A 23,100-nucleotide genomic window follows, 5' to 3' on the forward strand; every position below is an offset into this window, starting at 1 on the left:
ATTAGAGTAGGACCTTCCATAGGTTTCTTTAAGAGACAAACAGGAAGAAAAGAATTCCCTTTCAATCAAGACTCTTTCTTTCCTTTCTGCTTGTCCAAGAACCCCTTGCTCAGTCCACTAGCTTCCCTGCTTCGCCCCTCCGCACCCCACTTCTGCTAACAGCGCTCTTGAAGGTCCGCACCGCCGTCTCCCGGCCTTCGAAGCCCACTGCGCTTGCGCACATCCAGGTCTTACCCGCCAGCAGGGGGCAAGTCACGATTTTCTGTCCTCCTCGGCTGGGCTCTGGCGCCCTTCCTCTCCCAGCCTTCTCCCTTAGCTCTGGCCTGGAGACGCTTCCTTAGCAACGGGTCGCCCTTGGCAACAGGAGGACGCGGGCGGGCTGACTGGGTTTCCCGCGCGTTCCTGGCACCTGCCTGCGGTGGGAGGCGCAGGCCGAGCCATGTCGGAGATCCTGTGCCAGTGGCTCAACCAGGAGTTGAAGGTGTCCCAGACCGTGAGTGAGTGTCACAGCCTGGGGAGAGCGGGCCGGGGGCGAGGGGGGCGCGGAGCCTGGAGCGCGGCGCGCTGATGGAAGGTGGCGGCGGGGCAGGGGCTAGCTGCCCGCTCCGGCTCACCTCAGCCGCTGCAGGGCTTCTCCCGCCTCCGCTCTGCCGCTCAGAGGTATCCATCATCACGGTGGTCCCAATCCCGCAGGTTCTGACCTACCGTGGTGCTCAGCCATCAGAGGCTTCAGGGAGGGCTCCCTTGCTCCTTTGGAGTGAAGAATTTTCTAGACTCTATCGTCTGGCCCTGACATTGCTCCTTTCACACTCAAGCGTGGTGTAGTACTAAGCCAACGAAGTATGAAGCCTGAAAGCCAGCTACCGCGCTACTAAATGTGTGCCCCGGGACAAGTTACAACACCTTCTCCTTCTTCCGGTGTGTTTCCTCCAGTATAAAACAGAGCCAGTCATACTTGCCATACCTAACTGCCTCGCAGGAGAGGAGGGTGTGTGAAATGAGTTAATGCAGAATCTGTTAACTTTTACAAATTTCAGCAGTCTTAGCTCAAACGTACACATTAGCTGCTTCTGACCACTTTTCACTCTTCCCAAAGCTGACCTTCTTCACTAACCTGATTCTCCCCGAGCCATGAAGTTGCCGCCCCAAGTTTCTAAATCTCACAACCACAGAGGCAGTTTTACATGTTGGCACCTTCTGTGACAACCAAAATTCCAGAATAGCACTACCCCCCCCCCATTCAACTTCTTTCTGTTGTCTCTTAAGCAGTTCATTTTCCAGCTGGTAATGTTTTTGCTCAAAGCAAGACGTTTTCAGACCGAATCATTTCAGTCTGTTTTTCCCAGAAGCATCCTTGCATAATGCCAACTTGCTACCAGAGGGGCAATAGTGCCAACTCAACCTTAAGTCTTAAGTCATCCACAGAATTTGCTAGATCAGTCGTGTCTCTGCAGCCACACAGTATTTGTTATCAGCGTTTAAGATCTTTAACTTTGGAGCTTCTCCAGTGCCTTTCTTGAGGCATAAAACCCGGATTTTTTCTTTGCCAAACCACCACCGGCACATGCACTGGGAATCGCAGTAACTTTTTTCCCCAGGATTCTATGATCATCCCATGTGTCTCTGACTGTTCCTCACCTAAAATACGATGCTGATCTCAGGGTGGCATTTAGCATTTTTCTTTTCATATTTCTTTCTCACCATAGGAGCCAAAATGTAATAACATGCCCTTAAGATATACTCTTCCGAAGAAAAGCAGTTATAAATTGCTGAGTTTAATTTGGTTTATTTACTCGATTAGTAAAAACCGCACCCTTTGCTCAAGTGCCTAAGACTCTGTTGTATATTGAAACACTTCTGAGAAAAGTAAATAAAATTCATAAGAAATATAGAAAAACAGTAGTATGCCATTCTAACTGTAGTCAGTTTGGGAATTTTGGTTTTGAGAGGAGGAGGAAGAATTACTTGATTCTGTGAATATTAAAAGACTGGAGACTTTTTAAGTAAGAATTTAAATAACATAAACTATAAATGGAAAATTCCCAGTGTTTGCTTTCCCGAAGCATAACGCCAGAAGCTGTTAGCAGAGACAGCTGCAGTATTCTGCATCCCATTCACTAGCAATACATATTCATTTTTTGATCCGAGTTGCTAAGAGGAGCCTAAAAAGAGAGAGACAATCCCCTAAGTAACCAAATTCCATATTGTAAAAGGCTTTTCTGACTATAGGGCACACATTCAACTGTGTTTGGAAACAAACAAGATAGGATTTGTGCACCTAAGAAGCACACTGCCAGTTGATTTCTGTCATTAGATAAGCCATCCTATGGTGTACAATGGAAGGCTTAGAATGGTTTAGAGGAACTCTTATGGAAGGACTGTTAAGTGGGTACAGCCTCTGGGGAAAGTAATTGGGCAATTGCTGGATAAGGATCCTGTTAAGAGCAAGGATTTGGAGGCCAGACTGTTTAGGTTGAAATCACTTATTCACACTTCCTAGCTAGTGACCTTGGGCAATTTATTTACCTAAATTTTATGATATTCAAAATAGGGGTAATAATAATATCACATTGAGTTGTGTCAAGACTAAATGAGAAAATAAATGTAAAACATTTAGAATAGTCCCTGAGACATAGTAATGCCAAATCTTACTTTACAGAAACTATCATACAAAAATAAAATCACCAATATGTAAGGACATTTGAACAAGGATGTTTATTGCTACATGGATGGTAGGGGCAAAAAGAAAAAAAATGGAAACAGTTTGAATACCCTTCAGTAGCAGAATACTTGGGTAGATGATGCCATGGATTGTTATGCAGTTGTTAGAACAAATGAGTTAGTTGCTATAACTTTGGACCTAAAGAATGCTCAAGTAGGGCTTCCCTGGTGGCTCAGTGGTTGAGAGTCCGCCTGCCGATGCAGGGGACACGGGTTCGTGCCCCGGTCCGGGAGGAGCCCACATGCCGCGGAGCGGCTGGACCCGTGAGCCATGGCCGCTGAGCCTGCGCGTCTGGAGCCTGTGCTCCGCAGCGGCAGAGGCCACGACGGTGAGAGGCCCGTGTACCGCAAAAAAAAAAAAAAAAAGAATGCTCAAGTAAAACACAAATTTATAGCTTATTGTAACCAGTATAATTTCACTGTTGCATGAGGATGTGTGAGAGAAAAGTGTGGAGAGGCATATACTGGGCTGTTGACATACACAGGACTCTTCATTTTGTGGTTTGTGTAAGCATAGAGAGAAGTGTGGAGGATATAAACCAGTGTATTGGTATTGGTTACCCTGGGAAAGAAGATTGCTGGCTTTTCTTTTTGTACATCTGTGTTATTTGGCTTTTTGTTTAAATATAAAATTAAAGAAGTAGATCAAACATCACATGACAAAATAGAAAAAGAGGTTTAACATTTTGGTTGAAATATAGTATCTTGAAGTATTGGAGGGTTACATAAGAGTTATTTTCTCTAATAAAGTTTATAAATGGAAGAAGAAGAAGAATAAAAGTTATCCCTTCTTGAACACTTAGGTACTTACACCAGACGCTGTGCTAAGTCTTTTACATGGGTTTTCTTTTTTAATCCTTAAAAAAGCTCTAAGAGGCATTGTCCCAGTTGTACAGATGAGTAAAAGAGGCTGAGGGAGCTTGGTAATTTGTTCAGAGTCACCCATCTAGTAGGTACTAGAACTAGAATTTGAAGCTAGATCTTTGACTAGTGCTCTTAGGCACTGTATTATATATTAGAGTGTATGCTTAAGGAATATATTTTTAAAAAAATTTACCCTCCCAAGTGTATTCATTTGAGCTCCTTTTAATGAGGATTATTGTTCATTTTGAAATCACGAGCAGTACAGAAATTCAACCCCCCAGGCATGTTGTAACTTCACAGGGCATAACCTAATTCCTAGATGCTTAAATGGCAAAGGTGGATTTATTGATGTTTTTAAAAAGTGGTTCAGTCCATATGTTGCTTGCTGGGACAGAGAAAACAGAATGAGAATGCCAAGTGAATGCATTGCTGTCATTGGAGAGGTAGCTAAAGCCGATTGATTTCTGGATTATTCTGAAAGGTAGAAGTCAATTTGGATAAAGCACCTCATGTTGAATTTTGTATTGTCTGCACTACCCTGAATATCAGCAGTAAGAAAATGAATTTCAATGATCCTCAGTTGAGAATAGTCTCCCTCCACTTAATGAGGTTTCTGGGAGTCACCAGAGGCTTGATTAGTGTCAACACCTGACACTACATCTATGACAACATCTATGTTGCTAACGCTAAGGATCTCCAGTGAGTTAAGTTTAACAAAACCATTTGACCTGGAAAATAATGCTTAGACGTATATGTTAATGAAATGTCTTAAAATACAAAAAGTTGTTCAACATAAAATCACATCTGAAATTCAAGCAATTATTTTTATAACAAAAATAAGCAAAATAGAATAATGTTACTAAGAGATCTGCTGTAAAATTCTTTACAAACTCTCAGTTATTTTCAAGAATAAGCATTGCCTCTGTTTTACAAAACGCCTGTGAATACACTGTAAGAGGAAACTGGCATCAGAATGTCATAACTAAACATTCTCCACAAATGAGTAGAAGCATTTGAATTCCATGTACTGAACAGATCAGATTCTTTGTAAAAATGGATGCATAAGACAGTCCATATGATTTTGGATTTTGGATGGAGCTATATTGAAAATTGTAAATACCTTATTATGCATATTTTTATTGTTTCAATAGTCTTAAACCTTGTTATCAATAGTAACAAGGAACCAATAAAGAGAAAACTGAGTTAAGAAAGTTTAGTATCCCTAAGTCTTGATTTTGTAGTAGCCAAATTATAAATAATGATCTCTAGTCGCAATTTTATACCCTGAGAAGTAATAATAATTGCTATATATTTGGGAGGGTATCTAATGAGATTGCAAATGGAAAATATCTACCACAGTGCCTATCATCTATACTAGAGCTAGATACTCAAATATTATTTCAACCACTTTTCTGCCTCTCACTTTAGAAGTATGTCTATTATAGTGTCTGTCACATAGTAGGCACTTAGTAAATAATTGTCTATTACATGAGAATGTATGAGTGAGACAAAAGTAGGGCAAAGTATTGTTTTTGACCGAACCTTATGGATTTGTTCATCTCAAAAAGGTCACCCTGGGTGCTTTGATCCTCACCTTTGTGATTTCAGAAGCTCTGCTTTCTTACTTAAAGCAACTTCTTAGGAATTGTCACATGCTAACAGAAATTACATTCTGCTGATTTTATCAGCTACAGTACCAATTCATCATGTGGAAAAGGACAGCAGAATAATGTATACTGGCAATGGAAAGTAATGCATGTCTTGGTAGGCTGGTACACTCAGGAGGAGACCAAATTTATAGATCAGATTGCTCCTTGACAGTTAGAAATTAGACATTACCAAAAGAATCCTCAAATCAAGCTAATACTTGATGTGTTTTACTTTTCTGCTCTAGAGATATTTTATCTAGATATCAGTGAGTGCTTAGATTCTATTAGATTAAGTTAGATTAGATTAAAGTCAGATTCCCTCCTCCTTCTCTTCCCCCAGTGCTTGGGGAAATCATACTGTTCAATGATACTTTCCAGTGTTACTACTACTACAAAAGCTTCTAAAATTATGATATTTGTGTAGTTTTCTTCCATTGCAGCATATCTCTATTCTGAAGAAGTTTAACTAATACATTTCAAGATTATCATTTACATGATGCATACAAAATTTAAATAGATAAATTATTGTGAGTTTTAAGAGATGGCCTATATTCCTTGTTAATTGGGTTTATAAGTGGGTTTCCATAGGTGGCTAAGTCTGCCCTTTTGTATTAAATCTCAGTAGTTTTTGTTTTAGAGAGTGATATTTTCTACTGATATCCCAAATTTTAGGGACATCCTTAATTTGGACCCCCTTGTGCACTGACTAACTAACCCCTTGTGCACTAACTATACTTAATCTGGGTTCCCTTGTACACTAACTAAAGGTCTTATGTCCACATTTTTTCAAAAGTACCAAATTTTATTTTAAGAAAAAAATAGAGATATCAAAAAATCCTATTGAATATTTATTTATATACCATATTTTAGAATGTATTGTAGTGACCTTTTATTAGCCTGTGACCTTACTGTATCATAGAGACATAAAATTTTAGATCTGAAAAAGAATCTTAGACATCATTTAATTCTTCTTTGGCACATGAGGAAATCAGATCAGATATGTGTAGAGATTTGTTTAGGGTTATACAACTAGGTAGTGGAAAGTTAGTAGCAGATTCTGAGTAGGCTGACTTTTAGTTCATTCCCCTTTCCCCCAGGTATTATTAAACCACACATTTTCTCATACTTTAGCCTTTCAGGGTCATTAGGAAATACATGGTTTGTCATGTAATGTAACAAATTATTTGATATTTCCTGGTTGGTTCAGCAGCATTTTCCTTGATTGAAATTTGGCCTCTGTTGACTAGAAATTGAGACAGCAAATCTAATAACGGAAGACTTGTATAAATCAATGTCAAAATTTTAAGATATGAAGTTCCAAGAATGCCACCCAAAATTTTAACCATTAAAGAAGGTTATATAATATAGCAATTGAGATTTTGTTTCAGATAGTAAATCTTGAGAATTATGATGAAGTCTTCAAAGGAGAAAATTATAAAAATCGATCATCCTATTCTGGTACCGGAAGAAAAGAAATTGTCAAGGTCCTCCAGCCAAAGAGCACAGGATACACCTGTAGTTGAACAAAATTGAGTTTACTGACTTGTTGCAACACATACCGTGAGGAACTGTGGGGCTTCTCTAGAAGAGGATATTAGAAAGGCCTTATAGCATTTGGGTTTGTGTTAGGTGTTTTTTGGGGAAGGCTCAAGGAAGCAGTGCTTTGCTCTGAATTGGAACCTGTAAAGGGAGCATAGACAACTCTATGATTGGATATCTTAACAAAACTTATCTAGGAAGTGGGGAGAGCAAAGCAAGGAAAAAGAAAAAGCAGGAACCACTCATATCAGTCAGAATAGGGGGATGATATTTGATCATTTTTTGTGTTTTGGCCAATACTGTTTCGGGCTGAGTTCAGACATGATTACAGAGAGATTTTGTTTCTGTCTTAATCCATCAGGGTCACTGAGTAGCCTTGTCTGGTGTTGGTGTGATGTGAAATTGATTATGTTTGGCAGAAGGCCGAGGTCTAGCTGTGAGTGCTGGGCAAACTCCTAGCAACACCAGGGCCTAATTGGGCCAGGCCAGTACCCAGCCACCAGCAGCTGCTTTTCTCTCTCAAATGAAAGTAAATTTGCTTGGCTTTTTTTTTTTTTACATCTTTATTGGAGTGTAATTGCTTTACAATGGTGTGTTAGTTTCCGCTTTATGAGAAAGTGAATCAGTTATACATATACATATGTTCCCATATCTCTTCCCTCTTGCAGCTCCCTCCCTCCCACCCTCCCTATCCCACCCCTCCAGGCGGTCACAAAGCACGGAGCTGATCTCCCTGTGCTATGCGGCTGCTTCCCACTAGCTATCTATTTTATGTTTGGTAGTGTATATATGTCCATACCTCTCTCTCTCTTTGTCACAGCTTACCCTTCCCCCTCCCCATATCCTCAAGTCCATTCTCTAGTAGGTCTGTGTCTTTATTCCTGTCTTACCCCTAGGTTCTTCATGACATTTTTTTTTCTTAAATTCCATATATATGTGTTAGCATACGGTATTTGTCTTTCTCTTTCTGACTTACTTCACTCTGTATGACAGACTCTAGGTCTATCCACCTCATTACAAATAGCTCAATTTCATTTCATTTTATGGCGAGTAATATTCCATTGTATATATGTGCCACCTCTTCTTTATCCATTCATCTGATGATGGACACTTAGGTTGTTTCCATCTCCGGGCTATTGTAAATAGAGCTGCAATGAACATTTTGGTACATGACTCTTTTTGAATTATGGTTTTCTCAGGGTATATGCCCAGTAGTGGGATTGCTGGGTCATATGGTAGCTCTATGTGTAGTTTTTTAAGGAACCTCCATACTGTTCTCCATAGTGCCTGTTAAAATGTGGTTGTAAAGCAATTATACTCCAATAAAGATGTAAAAACAAAAACAAAAACCTAGACTAGGTCTTTGATCTTCTAGTGAAGGAGGAGCAAAGGACACTTAGCATAGAATGTGTAGGTCTATAGCCCCTTGTCTACAATCCGCAAATCCCCAAATCTCTTTAGTCATTTGGTGGCAAACTTGACCAGAAATGCTGTGAGGCTACGTTTTGTCTTTATTTCTCCCACTCAAATGGTTTGCTGTAAAAATCAACTATGTCTGATTACATGTGCTTCCCCAGACTGGCGAGAGTGTTATAGCTTACCTGGCCCCAAGAGTAGACCTGTATCTGAATTTAAGGATAGGGTCAACTATTTGTTCTCTGAGTACTGAGTTACCTTTAGATAAAGATGTTTGTACTGTAGTCATTGAGGATCTATTACTGAGCTTAACAATTGTGTAATTGATATAACCTGTTGTCTTAGATTAGGAGGCAGTAATAATAACAATAAAATGATCACTGAGCACTTACTATATGCCAGGAATTATGCTACGCACTTTACATGGAATTATCTCATTTAATTCTCAAACCAACTCTCAGGAGGTAGAACCCATCATTCTCTCTCTTTTAAAGACAGGACACTGAGGCTGTGTAACTATCCAAGGTCTTAGGGCTTATAAATGGTCAAAGAGTCAAACTAGAGAATATTTCTCCAGAGCCTGTGCTCTCCTCATTACCATTTGGAATGTAGAAGGCTTATCTTCTTTTGTGCTTTCTCCAGCTGGCTCAGGTGGAGAAACACATAGACCATTTTGCCCTCTGTCCCAGCCTAAGGTAGACAAAGGCCCACATCAAAGATTTCAGCAAATGAAAATGATGGGTATCAGATCTGAGGCTTGGAAGACTGGAGGCATGGCTGAGTGGCTGCTGAACAACGTTTCCCAGATGTAGATCATTTTAGAGCTCAGGGTGAAGAACGTCACTGGGGTCCCATGGTTCATGTATTTCTCATATTCTGCATTGCTCCTTATCCTAGAGTCAACCCACCTCTTCTTCCCTGTAGGTAATTCCAGTTGTGAGTGCAAATTAACTTATAGAGGTGGCCGTCATGAAGTTAGTCATGGTATTCCAGAACATGTACTGGGAAGGAAAATTTGATAAACCAAAGGGAAAAAAATAATCTTTCCTTTGAGTTTTCTTTTCTCCTTACTGTTTCCCTCCCCTCGCCTCTCTCCATTTCTCTTTCTGTCTCTGGCTTCTTATCTTCCTTTCCATACTTTTTAATCTACATATTCCTGGTTATCTGCTCTTTCTTCATCTGATTTTTTGCATGTATTCTTCTTTTTCCTCCTCTTTCATTTTTTCTATGTGTTTTCTCTCTGTTACTTTTGCTATAGCTCTTCACTCATTATTCTCTTCTGTGTTCCTGGGGTGTAAAAAAAAAAAAAAGGAAAAAATCGGAGAGTGTCTAATACACACAGAGCTGCAGACACATGCTTTCATACTTATTTATAGTAAACTACTTGACAGTGAAATAATGTGTTTACTGTTCTTCTTTGACCTTTATATCCAAAATGCCCCTATTTTAACCATATCAGAATTGCCTTATTAATAAGTCCTGCCACTTCAAAGGAAGTGAATTATAATTTTATTTTTCTAGTGACTCTTTGTAGCAAAGAGTTTGCTACAGACCATTTGCCTGATAAATTGAGAGTGATGGACTAGGATACAGTTATTCCCCAGTTATTCACAGGCTAGATTTCAGGTCTTCAGTCAACAGGAACAATAGGCAAAGGGCAAAATCCAGTGAGAGTGGAGGAACGAGACCGCCCAAAGGCGACATAGCAGTAGCCCCTGAATACAAAATAATAGTCTTTAGATTTTTAGTAGGAATCCATAGTCTGACGATGACTGTATGTCCAATGGCACTTCAGAAAGCTGAGAATAGGGACGGGCTATAGAAGAGAAAAAGGAAAGAAGCAGAAAGGAGAAAGCAACAGCCAGAAGAGGTGCAGTGCACAGCCAGAGCAGCCCAGATGGCACAGTGAGGACAGTGGTGGCAGCCGAAAACCAGGGAACAGCGTTGGAGGCCAGCAGTGGTGAGTCTCTGAGGAAAGGAGAAATCTGCAGTGACTCAGCAGGAGGAGCTGGCACACCTCTGCCTTTTGGGGGCAGAAGGAGCTATTTGGATTTCAGTTGCTTCCAAGACTACTGCTGTATGATGCCAGAAGGCACTCACTAGATTTTAGTGGTAGATAGCTTAGGGGCTCACCCCAAGAAAACAGAATCAGTGAGAATAGTTGACATCTTTTTAAACTACTTTATAATTATATTGATTTAACCTAAGAATTGGGGTATTATTGAGTATAAAATACTTTGAGAACAGATATTGGGAAAGCTTTGGGCAAAATTGTGGGCTGGTGTCAAATATGCAAGAGTTTTATGATAATGTGAAGTCTTCTGAGTAAGGACTCTGTACAGTGGCCTTTATGGAGCAACTCAACTCACCTCCCTGCAACCGCGCACCAAGCATCAGTTCTACAAATCATGAAGAAATTATTTTTTCTTCATTTTCAGATAGCCACCTTATTACTAGTCAAATAGATAAAAGAGGATAATTCAGTATGAATGAGTTTGCGATACTGTGATAATATATAATATTTTATAGATATTTAGTATTGCTTTTGCCTAAAGGACTCTGATAGAAATACACTGAAGATTTTTGGACGATTTTGAAGTCATTTGAGAGATGATGGCTTTGTCTTATGACAATATAATTTATTTTATGTATCGATTTTGTATATCATTCTTGAATACTGTGTAACCCTATACCCTTCACTTCATAAGAAAAATACAAGGGACCCCAAACTAAGGACATTTTTAAAGAAAGCAAATTCTGTTTAACACTTAACTTCTTTTTCTGCGCTCATCATTACTTTCATACTATGTGGCAGGCATGGTATCAAGGAATTCTCATACATTACCTTTAATCTTTAAAATAGCTCTCCGAGATAGATATAGATGTGATGAGGGGATAGAAACTCAGGAAGCTTAAGCTTAAGCAGCTTGGAAGAGGTTGCACAGCTAGTAAAAGGCAGAGCCAAGATTCCTGCATAGGTATCTCTGGCTCCAAAGTCTGTCTTCCTCTGGGCTGTCTCCATCATTGCACAGAAGACCAACTAGACTGGAGTAAACCCTGGAGCCAACAAGGAAAAGCTTGATTATGTTCAGCAGGCTTTATTTAAGAAGGTGCAGGTGATTTCTGTAAAATTTCCATTGCAAAATGGTTAAAATTAAGTTTTGAGGTTTAAAGAAGTTAGATTGTACCTTACCTGGCCAGAATATGAAATCATCATCCACAGGTTTTACTGATAACTAAGGTATTAGAGTATAATTTTATAAAATATGCTGAGGGTTTGTTTTTAGAGCTAAGGTTATATGTTTTATTGGTTGTGTTTTGTTTGGTTTGATCAAAAGTTGTCTTTTCCTTCAAAATGTCATATGTTATCAACTGCTGATCTACATTTATTCAGGGGTCTTTATAAGATGTCTACTGTTAAACTTCAATATTTTCATTTGGTTATTACAAGATGCTTTTAGAAGTATTTTCATGGCATTTTGAGTTCAAGTTAAATTATGAAGTTTTACTCTATGTGTACATAATGAAAATATATAAACTCTATGTACAACATTATATTTACTTTTTTAATCTCTACGTTCTAAAATTCAGGTCCCAAGTCATTTGCAAAGGCATTTTCCAATGGCTATCTAATTGGAGAAGTTTTGCACAAGTTTGCACTTCAGGATGATTTTGCAGAATTTTCAGAAAGCAGGTTAGTGAGATTATTCCTTACTTTAAAAAAGGTCAATTCCTTTGGCATTTGGATGGTTTTAGCCCAAAGTTAACATTAAAGAATCATTTACCACAAGATTCCCCTAAACCAGCCAAGCATCCATTGGTATGGAAATTGCTGCTTCCTCACATATACATACTTCATAGTCCCAGGAGTATAATGGAAAGTTGTAAGGTTGCAGCAAGCCCTCATCTCTAGATGGGCCCCATTTTAATACCTTCTGTATTCCTGCAGTCCTGTGTTTTATCAAATTGGTGAAGCTTTTGCCCATCATTTCTCCAAAAGTTCTTTCTGCCCATTTCTTTCCCTTCTCCTTCTGGGACTCCCACTATGTGTATGTTGGTATACTTGACAGTATCCCACAGGTTTCTGAGGCTTTGTTGATTTTTAAAAATAAACTTCTTATTTTGAACAGTTTTAGATTTACAGAAAAATTGCAAAGATAGTACAGAGAGTTCCCATATTGTTCATATCCAGTTCCCCCTACTGCTACCATCTTATATTCGTATGGTACATTTTGTACCAAAGATTTGTTGTAATTTTTATCTAATGTCTTTTTTGTTCCAGTATCTCACCAGGATACCACATTATATTTTATAGCCATGTCTCTTAGATTCTTCTTGGCTGAGATACTTTCTCAGACTTTCCTTGTTTTTGATAATCTTTACAGTTTAGAAAAATTAATAACTGGTCAGGTATTTTGTACATTGCGCCTCAGTTGGAATTTGTCTGATATTTTTTCTCATGATTAGAATGAGTTTATGTGTTTTGAAATTCTGTTCATTTTTCTTCATTCTTTTTCCTTTCTGCTTCTCCTATAAATAATTTCAGTTGATCTATCTATGAGTGTACCAATTCTTTCTTCTGACAACTCAAATCTCCTGTTGAGCTATTCTAGTGAATTTTTACATTTCAGTTATTGTACTTTTCAACCTTAGAATTCCACTTGGTTCTTATTTTTATAATTTTGCTTTCCTTATTGATATTCTATTTTTGTTGAGATGTTGTTCTCATACTTTCTTTTTTAATGGTTAAAAAATGAATTGTTTTAGTTGTTTTAACATTTATAATAGCTGACTTAAGGTCTTTGTCTAATAAGTTCAGCATCTGGGCTTCCTCAGAGAGTTTCTATCGAGCTTTGTTCCCCCTATATATGGACCATACTTTCCTTTTTCTCTGTGTGTCTCATAATTGTTGAAAATAGACATTTAAAATAATACGAGTTAGCTCAGATTATCCCACCTTCCCATGGTTTGTGGTTGTTGCTGCTGCTGCTTGTTTGTTTAATGACTCTCTTGGACTAATTTTGGAAAGTCTGTATTCCTTGTTGTGTACAGCAGCTGAAGACTCTGCTTGGTTAGCTTAGTGAATAGAGCAAATGAACAGAGCTCAGCAAATGAACAGAGGTATTTAAAAATATCTTAAACTGATAAATCTTTCCTGACTGAGAGACTGTGAGTCTGTTGAGATGTCTCCAATGCTTTCACAGTTTACAACCCTGCCTTAGCCTTTACTTCCTGCTTGTACAGGACCTCAAGATCAGCCAGAGGTGAGAGATTTGGGCCTCCTTCTGTCTTTCCCGCTTATCCAAACATTCCTACACATGCATATGGCCCTCTAGATCTCCAGGAATATATCAGAGCTTTTCAAAGCGCCCAATGGATATTTTATTCTTATATCTTCCTTTTAAGTTTTTGGGTAGACTCTTATTTGCTCCAGTGGTATCACTGCCTTAGGTCGCTGTGATCTTAAACAATTGCCACTGATTGTTTTTCACTAATACCCTGGGAATAAGTCTTCTTTCAGTGATTGAGCTCTAAAAAATATCAAATAACGACAATGTCCTGAGGATAGGACTTTTTGAGAAGGTTGAAACCTGTTTGTCCTCTCTGATGGCTGCTAGGCTGCTGGTTTTTACAGCTCCTATTGTTGCAAGGCTACTGTAGAGCTGGGGAGAAGGGAATGTGTGTAGTGCAAGTTAAAACGATCAAAAACTCTCTGTTTTAACTAAGATTAAGTTTTTTTCTTAAATAAATGTTTCTTAGATTGTTACAAGCCTTTGGATAATTTCTGGAGTTATGAAAAAGTTGATTTTCATAATTTTTGTCAGTTTTATTATTGCCTTTATGGAGGAATGGATTTTTGGAGGTCCTTGCTCTACCATTCCTGACATCCTGCTCCATCTCCATGTTTTAACCTGATATTTCCCACTCAAGTATTTCTTAGTTTTTGGTTGCTTGGAATAGTAGGCTTCCATTGAGCAGTACCTATGTTGCAAGACTTTAAGGCAAAAGAATCTGGTACCTCCATTCTAGAGGTGAGTCATTCTTTCACAATCCAGATTATGCTAGTTGTACAGGTAATAATAGTATAATACAAGAGGAGCCATGGACTGGAAATACATTTTCATGCCAAATAAGCATCTGTTGCTAATCCCAGACCATTTCTTAAGCTTATAGGGTACTGGGTAACATTCTAATACATACCCTACACCCCATGTCTCACATCTCTTCCTCAAGGGCAAGGGGTACACGATCCTTCACAGCTTAGCCCCGACTGCCTCCTCTGCCTGAGCTCCTAACCCTGTGCCCACTCTGCTTCTACCTTAATTTCCTCCCCTCCAATGGAAGCCAGGATCAGCCTCTAAGGTATAAGATTTCCAGGGTAGCTAAGTCAGTGTCTATGCCCTTCTTTTCTCCTTTTGCTTTCTCACAAGTTCTCATATGACCAGATTGATTTGTGATGGTCTGCATGTAACCAGGTTTCCAACCCTTTTTAGTTGTTGTTGCTTATTATCCCTTTATGAAAGTTATAAAGTTATCTTGTACATTTACTTATTATAACACTGGTCACTTTGTTGTCAGTTTCTTTTTTTGTGTCTCTTTCACGTTGCACATTGTACATTCAAGTGCCTTAAAGTTATGGGTATGAGTTATTTTTCTTTGCAACCCCAGGGCCATCACAGGCCTGGCACATGTTTAGCTTTCAGTAAATGTTTTTTGAATTAATGAATGGCTACATATCCTGATAAATCCTGCATTTAGACACCTTGTTTGAACTTCTCCGTAGGCAGATAGAGCTCTACACCCACATTTTTAAGTGTGGTTTCCCCATCAGCTTAAGAAACTTTAGATATTCCAGTTTCTGTTTCTCAAGGCCTGTCTTACAAAATGCTTCCCTGTGTGACCCTCATCCACCTTTCCAGCCGTATTTTCCACCGGTCTGAAGCCCTAACATAAACTGCTTTGGTCCACAAACATGTCATGTGCTTTTGTTATGCTTTGCAATTTTGCATATTAACATTTGTCCTTCACTTCCACCATGAGAAACTTTTATTCATCCTTAAGATCCAGCTAAAAATCCATCCCTTCTCTAAACTGTGTTTGGTCCCCTAGCAGATTTAATTTTCTTTTCCTCTTTGTTTTTTTCTCTTTGTTTTAATAACACTTTGGATGTCCCTTTTTTTTATTACATTAAGTTATAATTATTTATTTATATGTCAGTTCTTATCAGAGTTACTGCCACGTGAAGGAGCCCAAATAATGTTTGATAATGAATATATGAATGTTTACTCCTTAACTAGATTGCAAAGTTGCTCAAAGTTGCATAGTATGTTTATTCTCTGTGCTCCAGGCATTGTCCCTGGACCATAGCAGGCACACAATAATGTTTCTCTATTAAATAAATGAATGATTTCAGAAAGCATATCTGGTTCGGTACAGAAAACTTAAAGAACCATACTGATCAGATCATGCGTGCAGTATTTCACGTGTACTAAGTTGGCTCTTGTTAGCCAGGCCATGGAAGGCCCTTGTGTGAAATGGAGATAGGGACCCCATATGGATGGAGGTAACTGTGAAGACACAGGTCTTAGTGAGCAGAAAGACCTCTGTGCAAAGAAAAAGAAGCCCCTTTTTGGATAAAACAACCTCATGCCAGGTATTGCCCCACCCCTGCACAGGAGTGTGCCGTGAGTATTATCATGTGTAGCAGTCCTGCCTTTCACTCACTGAAAAGGACTCACTTTCTGTTCCACTGAGTCATTACCTTTCTTAACATGGGGAGAGGGACCTACTTGTCCTGACAACCAAATACTATCCATCTTTAGTTCCTGGAACAACCCACATTTTTTCCAGGGCACATGGTATTTTAAAGAAGGCAAGAATTAGTAAATCTGTGGATATGACCTTTGTAATAGTGTATTTAGTGGGGAAAAGGACCCTTCTTTGTAAAGCCTGTGTTTTAGACAGCTAGCTAGTGCCAGAGCTCATGATTTGGGGATTTTTGTGTAATATTTTCTAGGGTCTTTAGTCTAAAATGTTAACAGTAAACTAAATCTATGTTGCTAATAATTAGAAGTTATTTGCTTTGGGAATTACTTAATCCTAAGAATAACTCATCTAACTCTGAAAGAATTCTGTTTTGGGATATCTTTAGTCCATCTCAGAGGGTGAAAAATGAGCAGATTAGTTAAAAGAATAAAAAGTAAAGGAACATGGATATCCCTTGGGAGGGCAGCTTCTAATTACCTTGTGAGATGTATTCCATCACCAGGTGGCAAGGAGGAGAGGAGATTGATCATCCCTTGGCAAATAAGGACTGCAAGTAGAGAGGGAGAAGACTTTTCCCAGAATACATTCCTTATCCCCTCGGGCGTCATCATTTACATCATATGCTATGTCTTCAGAGCAAAGATGTCCCAGTGGATTCTCTGGGTTCAAAACCAACTGTTGATTATCATGTTATACTGATTGAGCATATACTGTAACAAGAGTGGACGCCACCAATTTACACACCAGTTATATTCCCAAAATTTTGGTTGGAAATTTAGAGTATATATTAAAAGCTTCCAGAGGGAAATACTATTACACCTGGACACTTCGGCCAGACCGTAAAAGCCATTTTAAAGCCTACTGTGTCACTGAACCCTAGTGTTAGCAGGCTACACTGCATTCTGGGGGTTGTGTAATACAAGAAAGAGGAGGGGAAGTGTTCTTCACTTTTATTGGGTACAGGGCTAAATTTTGATAAAATTTGGAAATGAATAGTGTTTGTTTTTGAATTCTCCCTCCCGAATTATGGTGCCTCTAACCTCTGAAGCCCAAGGTTATGACCCAGGCAAAATCTCTGAAAAGCGGCTCTCAGGCCATATCTTTCCAAGTAAGTGTAGTGGACAAGGCATACAGGACTCCTAGGATAGGAAGGACATGAAATGATGAACTGAGATGGAAGATCAAAAGGGGATGCCAGGTGCCCGTCCAAGGAATGTGAACACAGGTCTTTGATTTGACCATCCTCTGTCACAATAAGACTCTTCACAACATGGTCTGCTGTACCCTAATCATTTTAGTCCTGTGTTTGTTATCTCAAACTGTAAGGTCCTTTGTGGGGGAACAAATTGCAAAACTGGACATGACATGAGAAGGCCTAAAACAATGTTTTACCCTTTTTGTTGATAAGATTACCTTGTAGCATTCCTTATCTCTTCTTATCCCCTCTAAGATCTGTTTCTCTTTATCAATTTAAAATATTTCATTCAAAGTTTGGTTGATGTGGTATGCCACACTAAATATACTTAACCAAATAGAGGAAATAGGAAATACGATAAGTTATACCACAGAACTGGAAAAGGAATTCAGTGTCTTGTGTCACTACATTTGTTGACAATTGGCCTTTCCATGATACTGGCTCCTTATTTATATTTATAAATCATTCCTACATTTCCCCAGATCCACCTCCTTGGCAGCTAACAGGCACTTTTAGACTAGATTTTAGGAGGTTCACAAATACCAGCAAATGATATACACATTTTGTGTATCTGCGTGAATGTGTGTTTTCTTTCCTGTGGAAAAGGTTTCATAGCTCTCATCAAATTTCCAAAGGATGGTATATGTGATTTAAAACAAAAGGTTTAGAACCACTGCTTGAGAGCTATCTCTTGAGAAATAATATACTAGGAACAGTATATAAAGTTTAAGAAGTGCTAATTGGGCTTCCCTGGTGGCTCAGTGGTTAAGAATCCGCTTGCCAGGGCAGGGGACACAGGTTCGATCCCTGGTCTGGGAGGATCCCACATGCCGCGGAGCAACTAAGCCCATGCGCCATAACTACTGAGCCTGTGCTCCAGAGTCCACGAGCCACAACTACTGAGCCCACATGCAACAACTACTGAAGCTTCCATGCCTAGAGCCTATGCTCCGCAGCAAGAGAAGCCCATGCACCACAATGAAGAGTAGCCCCCACTCACTGCAACTAGAGAAAGCCTGCACGCAGCAACAAAGACCCAATGCAGCCAAAAATAAATAAATTAATTAAATAAATTTTAAAAAGAAGTGCTAAGTGATCTCTTTCAGCTTCTAAACATTCAGTTGAGGTCATTAAAGGTCATTGTATCTTCCCCAAATAATATTATAGTCCAAAATGAAGTTATTGAGTGAGTAACCCTATAATATTAGAAATTCCACCAACTCCCTCTGTTCTAAAGTATCATCTTTTTTCAGGGAGAGGATGTGACTTTGACTTATATTTAAGTATATTCAGTGTATTTTTTCCATCAAAGAATGTCACTGAGATTTTGGAAGTTAAAGTAAGGAGAAAATAGACCAATGGTTAAAATTGACTTTTGCATTCAGTTGGATCACAGAGAGGCACAAAAGTTGAAAATGCATCTAACATCTTTTGATTTCTTTCTGCCACTGGATTCACAGGCTTATTGACAGCCCTAGGTCATTTGAGACCTCTATTACAACAGTTACATCAATGTATCACTACTTGTTATTCATCTGTTTTCCCACTATGAACTCCTAAAGGGCAGGGTGTCTTATCTTTGTAAGACTTTAATAAATTTATAAAAATTTATTAAATTAAACAAATTATTGGTATAGTTGAGAGAGTAAATTAATAAATGAATTAATGAATTTCTTCTAAAATGTGAGCCTAATTTGATGATAGGTGATTCAATAATACATATATTGTAGAAAGTCTTTAGCGATTCTTGAAGAAGTAATATGAAGTGTACAGTGAAGATTACATAACTAATTTAGTTGTATAGCTAATGTTATTTAATTAAATATTTCTGATAATGCCTGAGGGGATTACTGTGAAAGCTGTCACTGCAACTGAAAATAAGATTATTTTCAGGTTCTAGTAATGACATCAGTTGAAGAAATGGACATTTAAATTGCAATTTTGTCTTCTGAGTAAAATATTTTTCAAAACAATAGTTAAGATTTTCCATTTAGAAGAAGAAATTTAGTTATGTTTTTGTACTGACTTCTTGCAGAAATTCTAGCATCTATTTAAGTAGAAGAGTATATGAAATTAATGGGTTTTAGTTTAGCCATTCAAGAGAAATAAATGCATGGAGTTAAGACAATACATAAAATCTCAATGTATCTACGTGATTAAGTGGTTTTAGAGAGGATTGATATATTTAAAAGAACATGGAATAATTCATAATATGGGATCATGGTAATACCTCTGATATTTGTTGTTTGCTTTATTTCAGTGTCTAATTATGTAAAATATTTTAATGCCTAGGATTTCAAGTGCCAAACTTAATAATTTTTCTCGCTTGGAGCCCACACTTCACCTTCTGGGTGTGCAGTTTGATCAGAACGTGGCCCACGATATCATCACAGAAAAGCCTGGGGCAGCCACAAAACTCTTATATCAATTGTACATTGCTCTCCAGAGAAAAAAGAAAAGTGTGCTGACTGGAGTGGAAATGCAAACCATGCAACCCCTGACAAATACAAAAGTTGAAAACATGAAAAGCGAGACTTTTCGAGATGTAAGTACATAAAGAAACATTATAAGCATATCGCAATATAAAGCTTGGTAAAGGGACACAGCAGTGATGTTGCATTCTCAAAGAAGCCCCATCAGGCATATATGTCTCTGATGTATGTTATTGGCCATATTGGGGTTTTATTTTATATTAATATTTTCAATTCATTTATCCATTTTTGATGCCTCTCTCCATCCTATCCACCAGTTGCCAATAACTTATCAACTGTTTGCTCCTAATTCCCAGTGCTTTTTGTGCCTGCTCCTCTCTTTTCCATTTCTACCCCTATCCTATCTGCTCAGACCTCCTGCTGAGCTACTGCAGTAACCTACTAACGCGGCTTCCAATCTTCAGGCTTCCTACTGGAGGTTAATCAACCGCTAGGTGAATCTGCCCTCAGTTCCACTTTTGTTGGTTTCTTCTGCACAGAAACCTTGCTAATTTACAAATAATCTTGTCACCAAATTAGACTAGCATCCAAGTTCTTTCACTAAAGAGTCTCATTCTGTCTTTCTAACTTCATTTCTTCATAAACCTCAGCATAAAGTCTTTCTTCTGCATTGATTGGCAGCCTGTCCTTGAATAGGACTTGTATATTTCTGCTCTTCCCTCTCTACCACCCAAGCTCACCCTTCTCCTCTCTCCGCTTCCCCCAAACATTCCTCCGTCTACTCTGTGCAGCCTTCCCAGTATACATGGACTCTTTCTGCGGAGCTTGTAGGGCACAGGTAATTGTTACTCTTTGGTGTTAACCTCCTGTTGCTGATAGTATTGACTAACTTTCATTATTTATCTATCATATGGCCTCACAAGATTTTTGGTTCCTCAAGTTCAAGAAATATGCCTAGTACAATGCTTTCAACGTTGCAAATACTCATTGTCTCTTGATTATTTGATACAACTCTTTAGTTGACAAATCTCTGTAGTTCCTGTGCTGTTTCCTTATGATAAGTGAAGGCCATTAACTTTTCCAGGTCTGTAGGATAATGGGGAGTACTGTACTGATGTACTGCACAATAATAAATGAAAATAATTAAATTTTAAAATTTAATTTATGAAGCAGCAATGACAATAAATGTGGGAGCTAATTCCACTTTTAGATTTGTCTACTCTTGGTGGACATCCTTATGAGTCTGGTAGCAGAATGAACTCAGCACCCACAGAGAGCTAGAAATTAGATTAGGCTGAAAGTCAGTAACTTAGTATCTCATCCTGCTTCCTTCATGTGCAAGCTGGTTAACTTTGGGTTGGTCCCTGGAACAGTCTCAGTCTCACTTTTTCAAACTGTAAAAACAAGGATGTTTATCTCTACCTGCCTGAGAGTTAGGTTTTTTGGTAACTTCAAGAAAAACAATATATAAGAAAATTCTTTGTAAAGTATAAAAGAGTCAGTGTAAACAAGTGCTGCAAGTGCTGTAGAGCTGAGTCCAAACAAAAAACCATTGGGTTTAGTGTTGGCCACAGTGACTTTCCAAAGTCAATTACCCATTTATTGAACAAAGATCTGTTGGGCTCCTACTTTATGTCAGGCACTCACAAGTGAGTAGTACAGGAAACCCCCCAATTCTCTTAGAGCTTACATTTTGGGGAGAGAAAAATGTTTCAGCAGAGTGGTATGGATTTCAGTGGAGATGAGGAAGAATGGAGCATAGACTATTCTTTCAAGACACGTGGAGATAAAGGGGAAGAGAGAATAACAGTAGCTGCAGGGGAGAAGCTCAACAGAAGTGTGAGATTATTTGTTCATTTTATGGACATGGAGACTGGGACAACTTGGCAGTTGAGAAAAAGAATCAGTGGCAGGTGATGAGTGGTGAAGAGACCCTCTGGGGAAGAAAAGAGGAAGAATGAGTCAATGGTTCAGATGAAGGAGGAGATATCTTATGAAAAAAGTAGAGATGCCTTTTTTCTTTGATATAGGTGGAGGAAGATGCATGTGTCTATTACATATTAATATCGATAATGATGAAAATTTATTGAACATACATAGTGAGATGCCAGGCCCTGTTCCAGGTGCTTTATGTATATTATCTCATTTGACCTTCACAACCATCTTATGAGATAGGTACTTTTAGTGTTCCCATTTTACAGATGATGAAACTGAGAGAGATTAGGTAACTTGCTCAACTTCATGAAGCTAGTAGGTAGTAGAGCTAAACCTCAAACCTAGGCACTCTGACTCCACACATTTAACAGCAGGTTATTTGATGGCTCAATGGATATTTCCTGGGCTGGGGGGAAATAGAATTAAGTTGAAGAAAAAGAAAAAAAAAATATATATATATATATATGTTGAAGTGGGGTGGTAGGATGTTGAAGGACCTTACATGTTCGTTGCCACTGTGAAGATGGAGGCCAGGACATTTTTAACAGTGAAAAGAGCAGAGGTGTGTATAAGTGCTTAAAGACAGCTCACAGGGCCTTAACTGATCTTCTGAGTAAGTGTCAGTATCTACTGAGGCAGTTTTAGAAAAGAAGGACCAAGAATGGTTTGAGCAATGGTACCATTTAAAAAAAAATTTTTAGTAAGTCATCAGCTTCTAAGTAGATTACTTTCGAATATAAAAGTTTTAGTTAAATACGTTAGCCATTGCTCTGTGTCCCACTTCACAATCATCACTGAGAGTTCATTTTCTTTTACTATTGTACCCTCATTGCTGGTGGCCTGGAAGTTTTCATTATTTCTTCACTTTTTACTAGGAAGTGGCTTAAGTAATGGAAAGAATCTAGCTTCTTATATTATCTCTTTTATGTTGAAATTGGTTTTATAAATTACTTTTATGAAAATGAATTTGTAAGGATACAAATACCATGCATTGAAAATTAAACTCAGGGCAAAAAGTTTAATTATAAAAGCATATATCATGCATTTTTATTGTCCTTACATCAATTAAGGGTGTGAGTGATTGGTATGGGACTTGAATTTGCTTTAGCCATCAACAGTGGTAATTCATAGAAATTTTATTCTGAAGGCAAATTTTATGTGTGCTTATAATGACAATATACTCTTTTTTCTCTAATAATGGAATCTTCTTGAAATGCTTTCTTCATTTAGAGACATAGAAACCTGATACCACGTCAAACTGATTTCAATCTGATGCAGGTTACACATAGGTTTCAAGAAAAATATAAACACATGAACAAAGATCTTGTCCACATGCATTTTGAGAAACTTGAAAAATTTCAAAAACTCCAGGAAGAACAAAGATCTTTTAAAATCTAAAAGGTTTTATAGAACAATTTTTCCAGAAACTCATTAGTGCATAGTATATTGTTTGCCACTTATGTCTATATTACGCATTGCATAGGCATGAATCCAGCCCGAGCTGCCAGTTCCTGGTACAAGCCTCATGCTCTGCCTGCTCTCACCTTTCTCTCCCTCACTTTTCCCCTTTCTCTGTCTCCAC

At 38.4% G+C, this 23,100-nt stretch overlaps 1 protein-coding gene across 1 annotated transcript in view; it reads left to right on the plus strand.

Moving 5' to 3' along the window:
* Window positions 1-299: 299 nt before the first annotated feature.
* The window catches only part of SPEF2 (sperm flagellar 2), a gene marked incomplete at its 3' end in the record, with an annotated part of 171,091 nt that continues 148,290 nt past the window's right edge, over window positions 300-23,100 (plus strand). Inside the window, exons 1-3 of the mRNA XM_079918929.1 lie at window positions 300-497; window positions 11,781-11,883; window positions 19,444-19,696. Of these exons, the coding sequence (XP_079775055.1) occupies window positions 440-497; window positions 11,781-11,883; window positions 19,444-19,696 (414 nt within the window). The 5' untranslated portion in view covers window positions 300-439. The remainder of the gene's footprint in view (window positions 498-11,780; window positions 11,884-19,443; window positions 19,697-23,100) is intronic.

The sequence above is a fragment of the Stenella coeruleoalba genome (genome assembly GCF_951394435.1).
Source record: "Stenella coeruleoalba genome assembly, chromosome: 3".
NCBI classification, from domain to species: domain Eukaryota; kingdom Metazoa; phylum Chordata; class Mammalia; order Artiodactyla; family Delphinidae; genus Stenella; species Stenella coeruleoalba.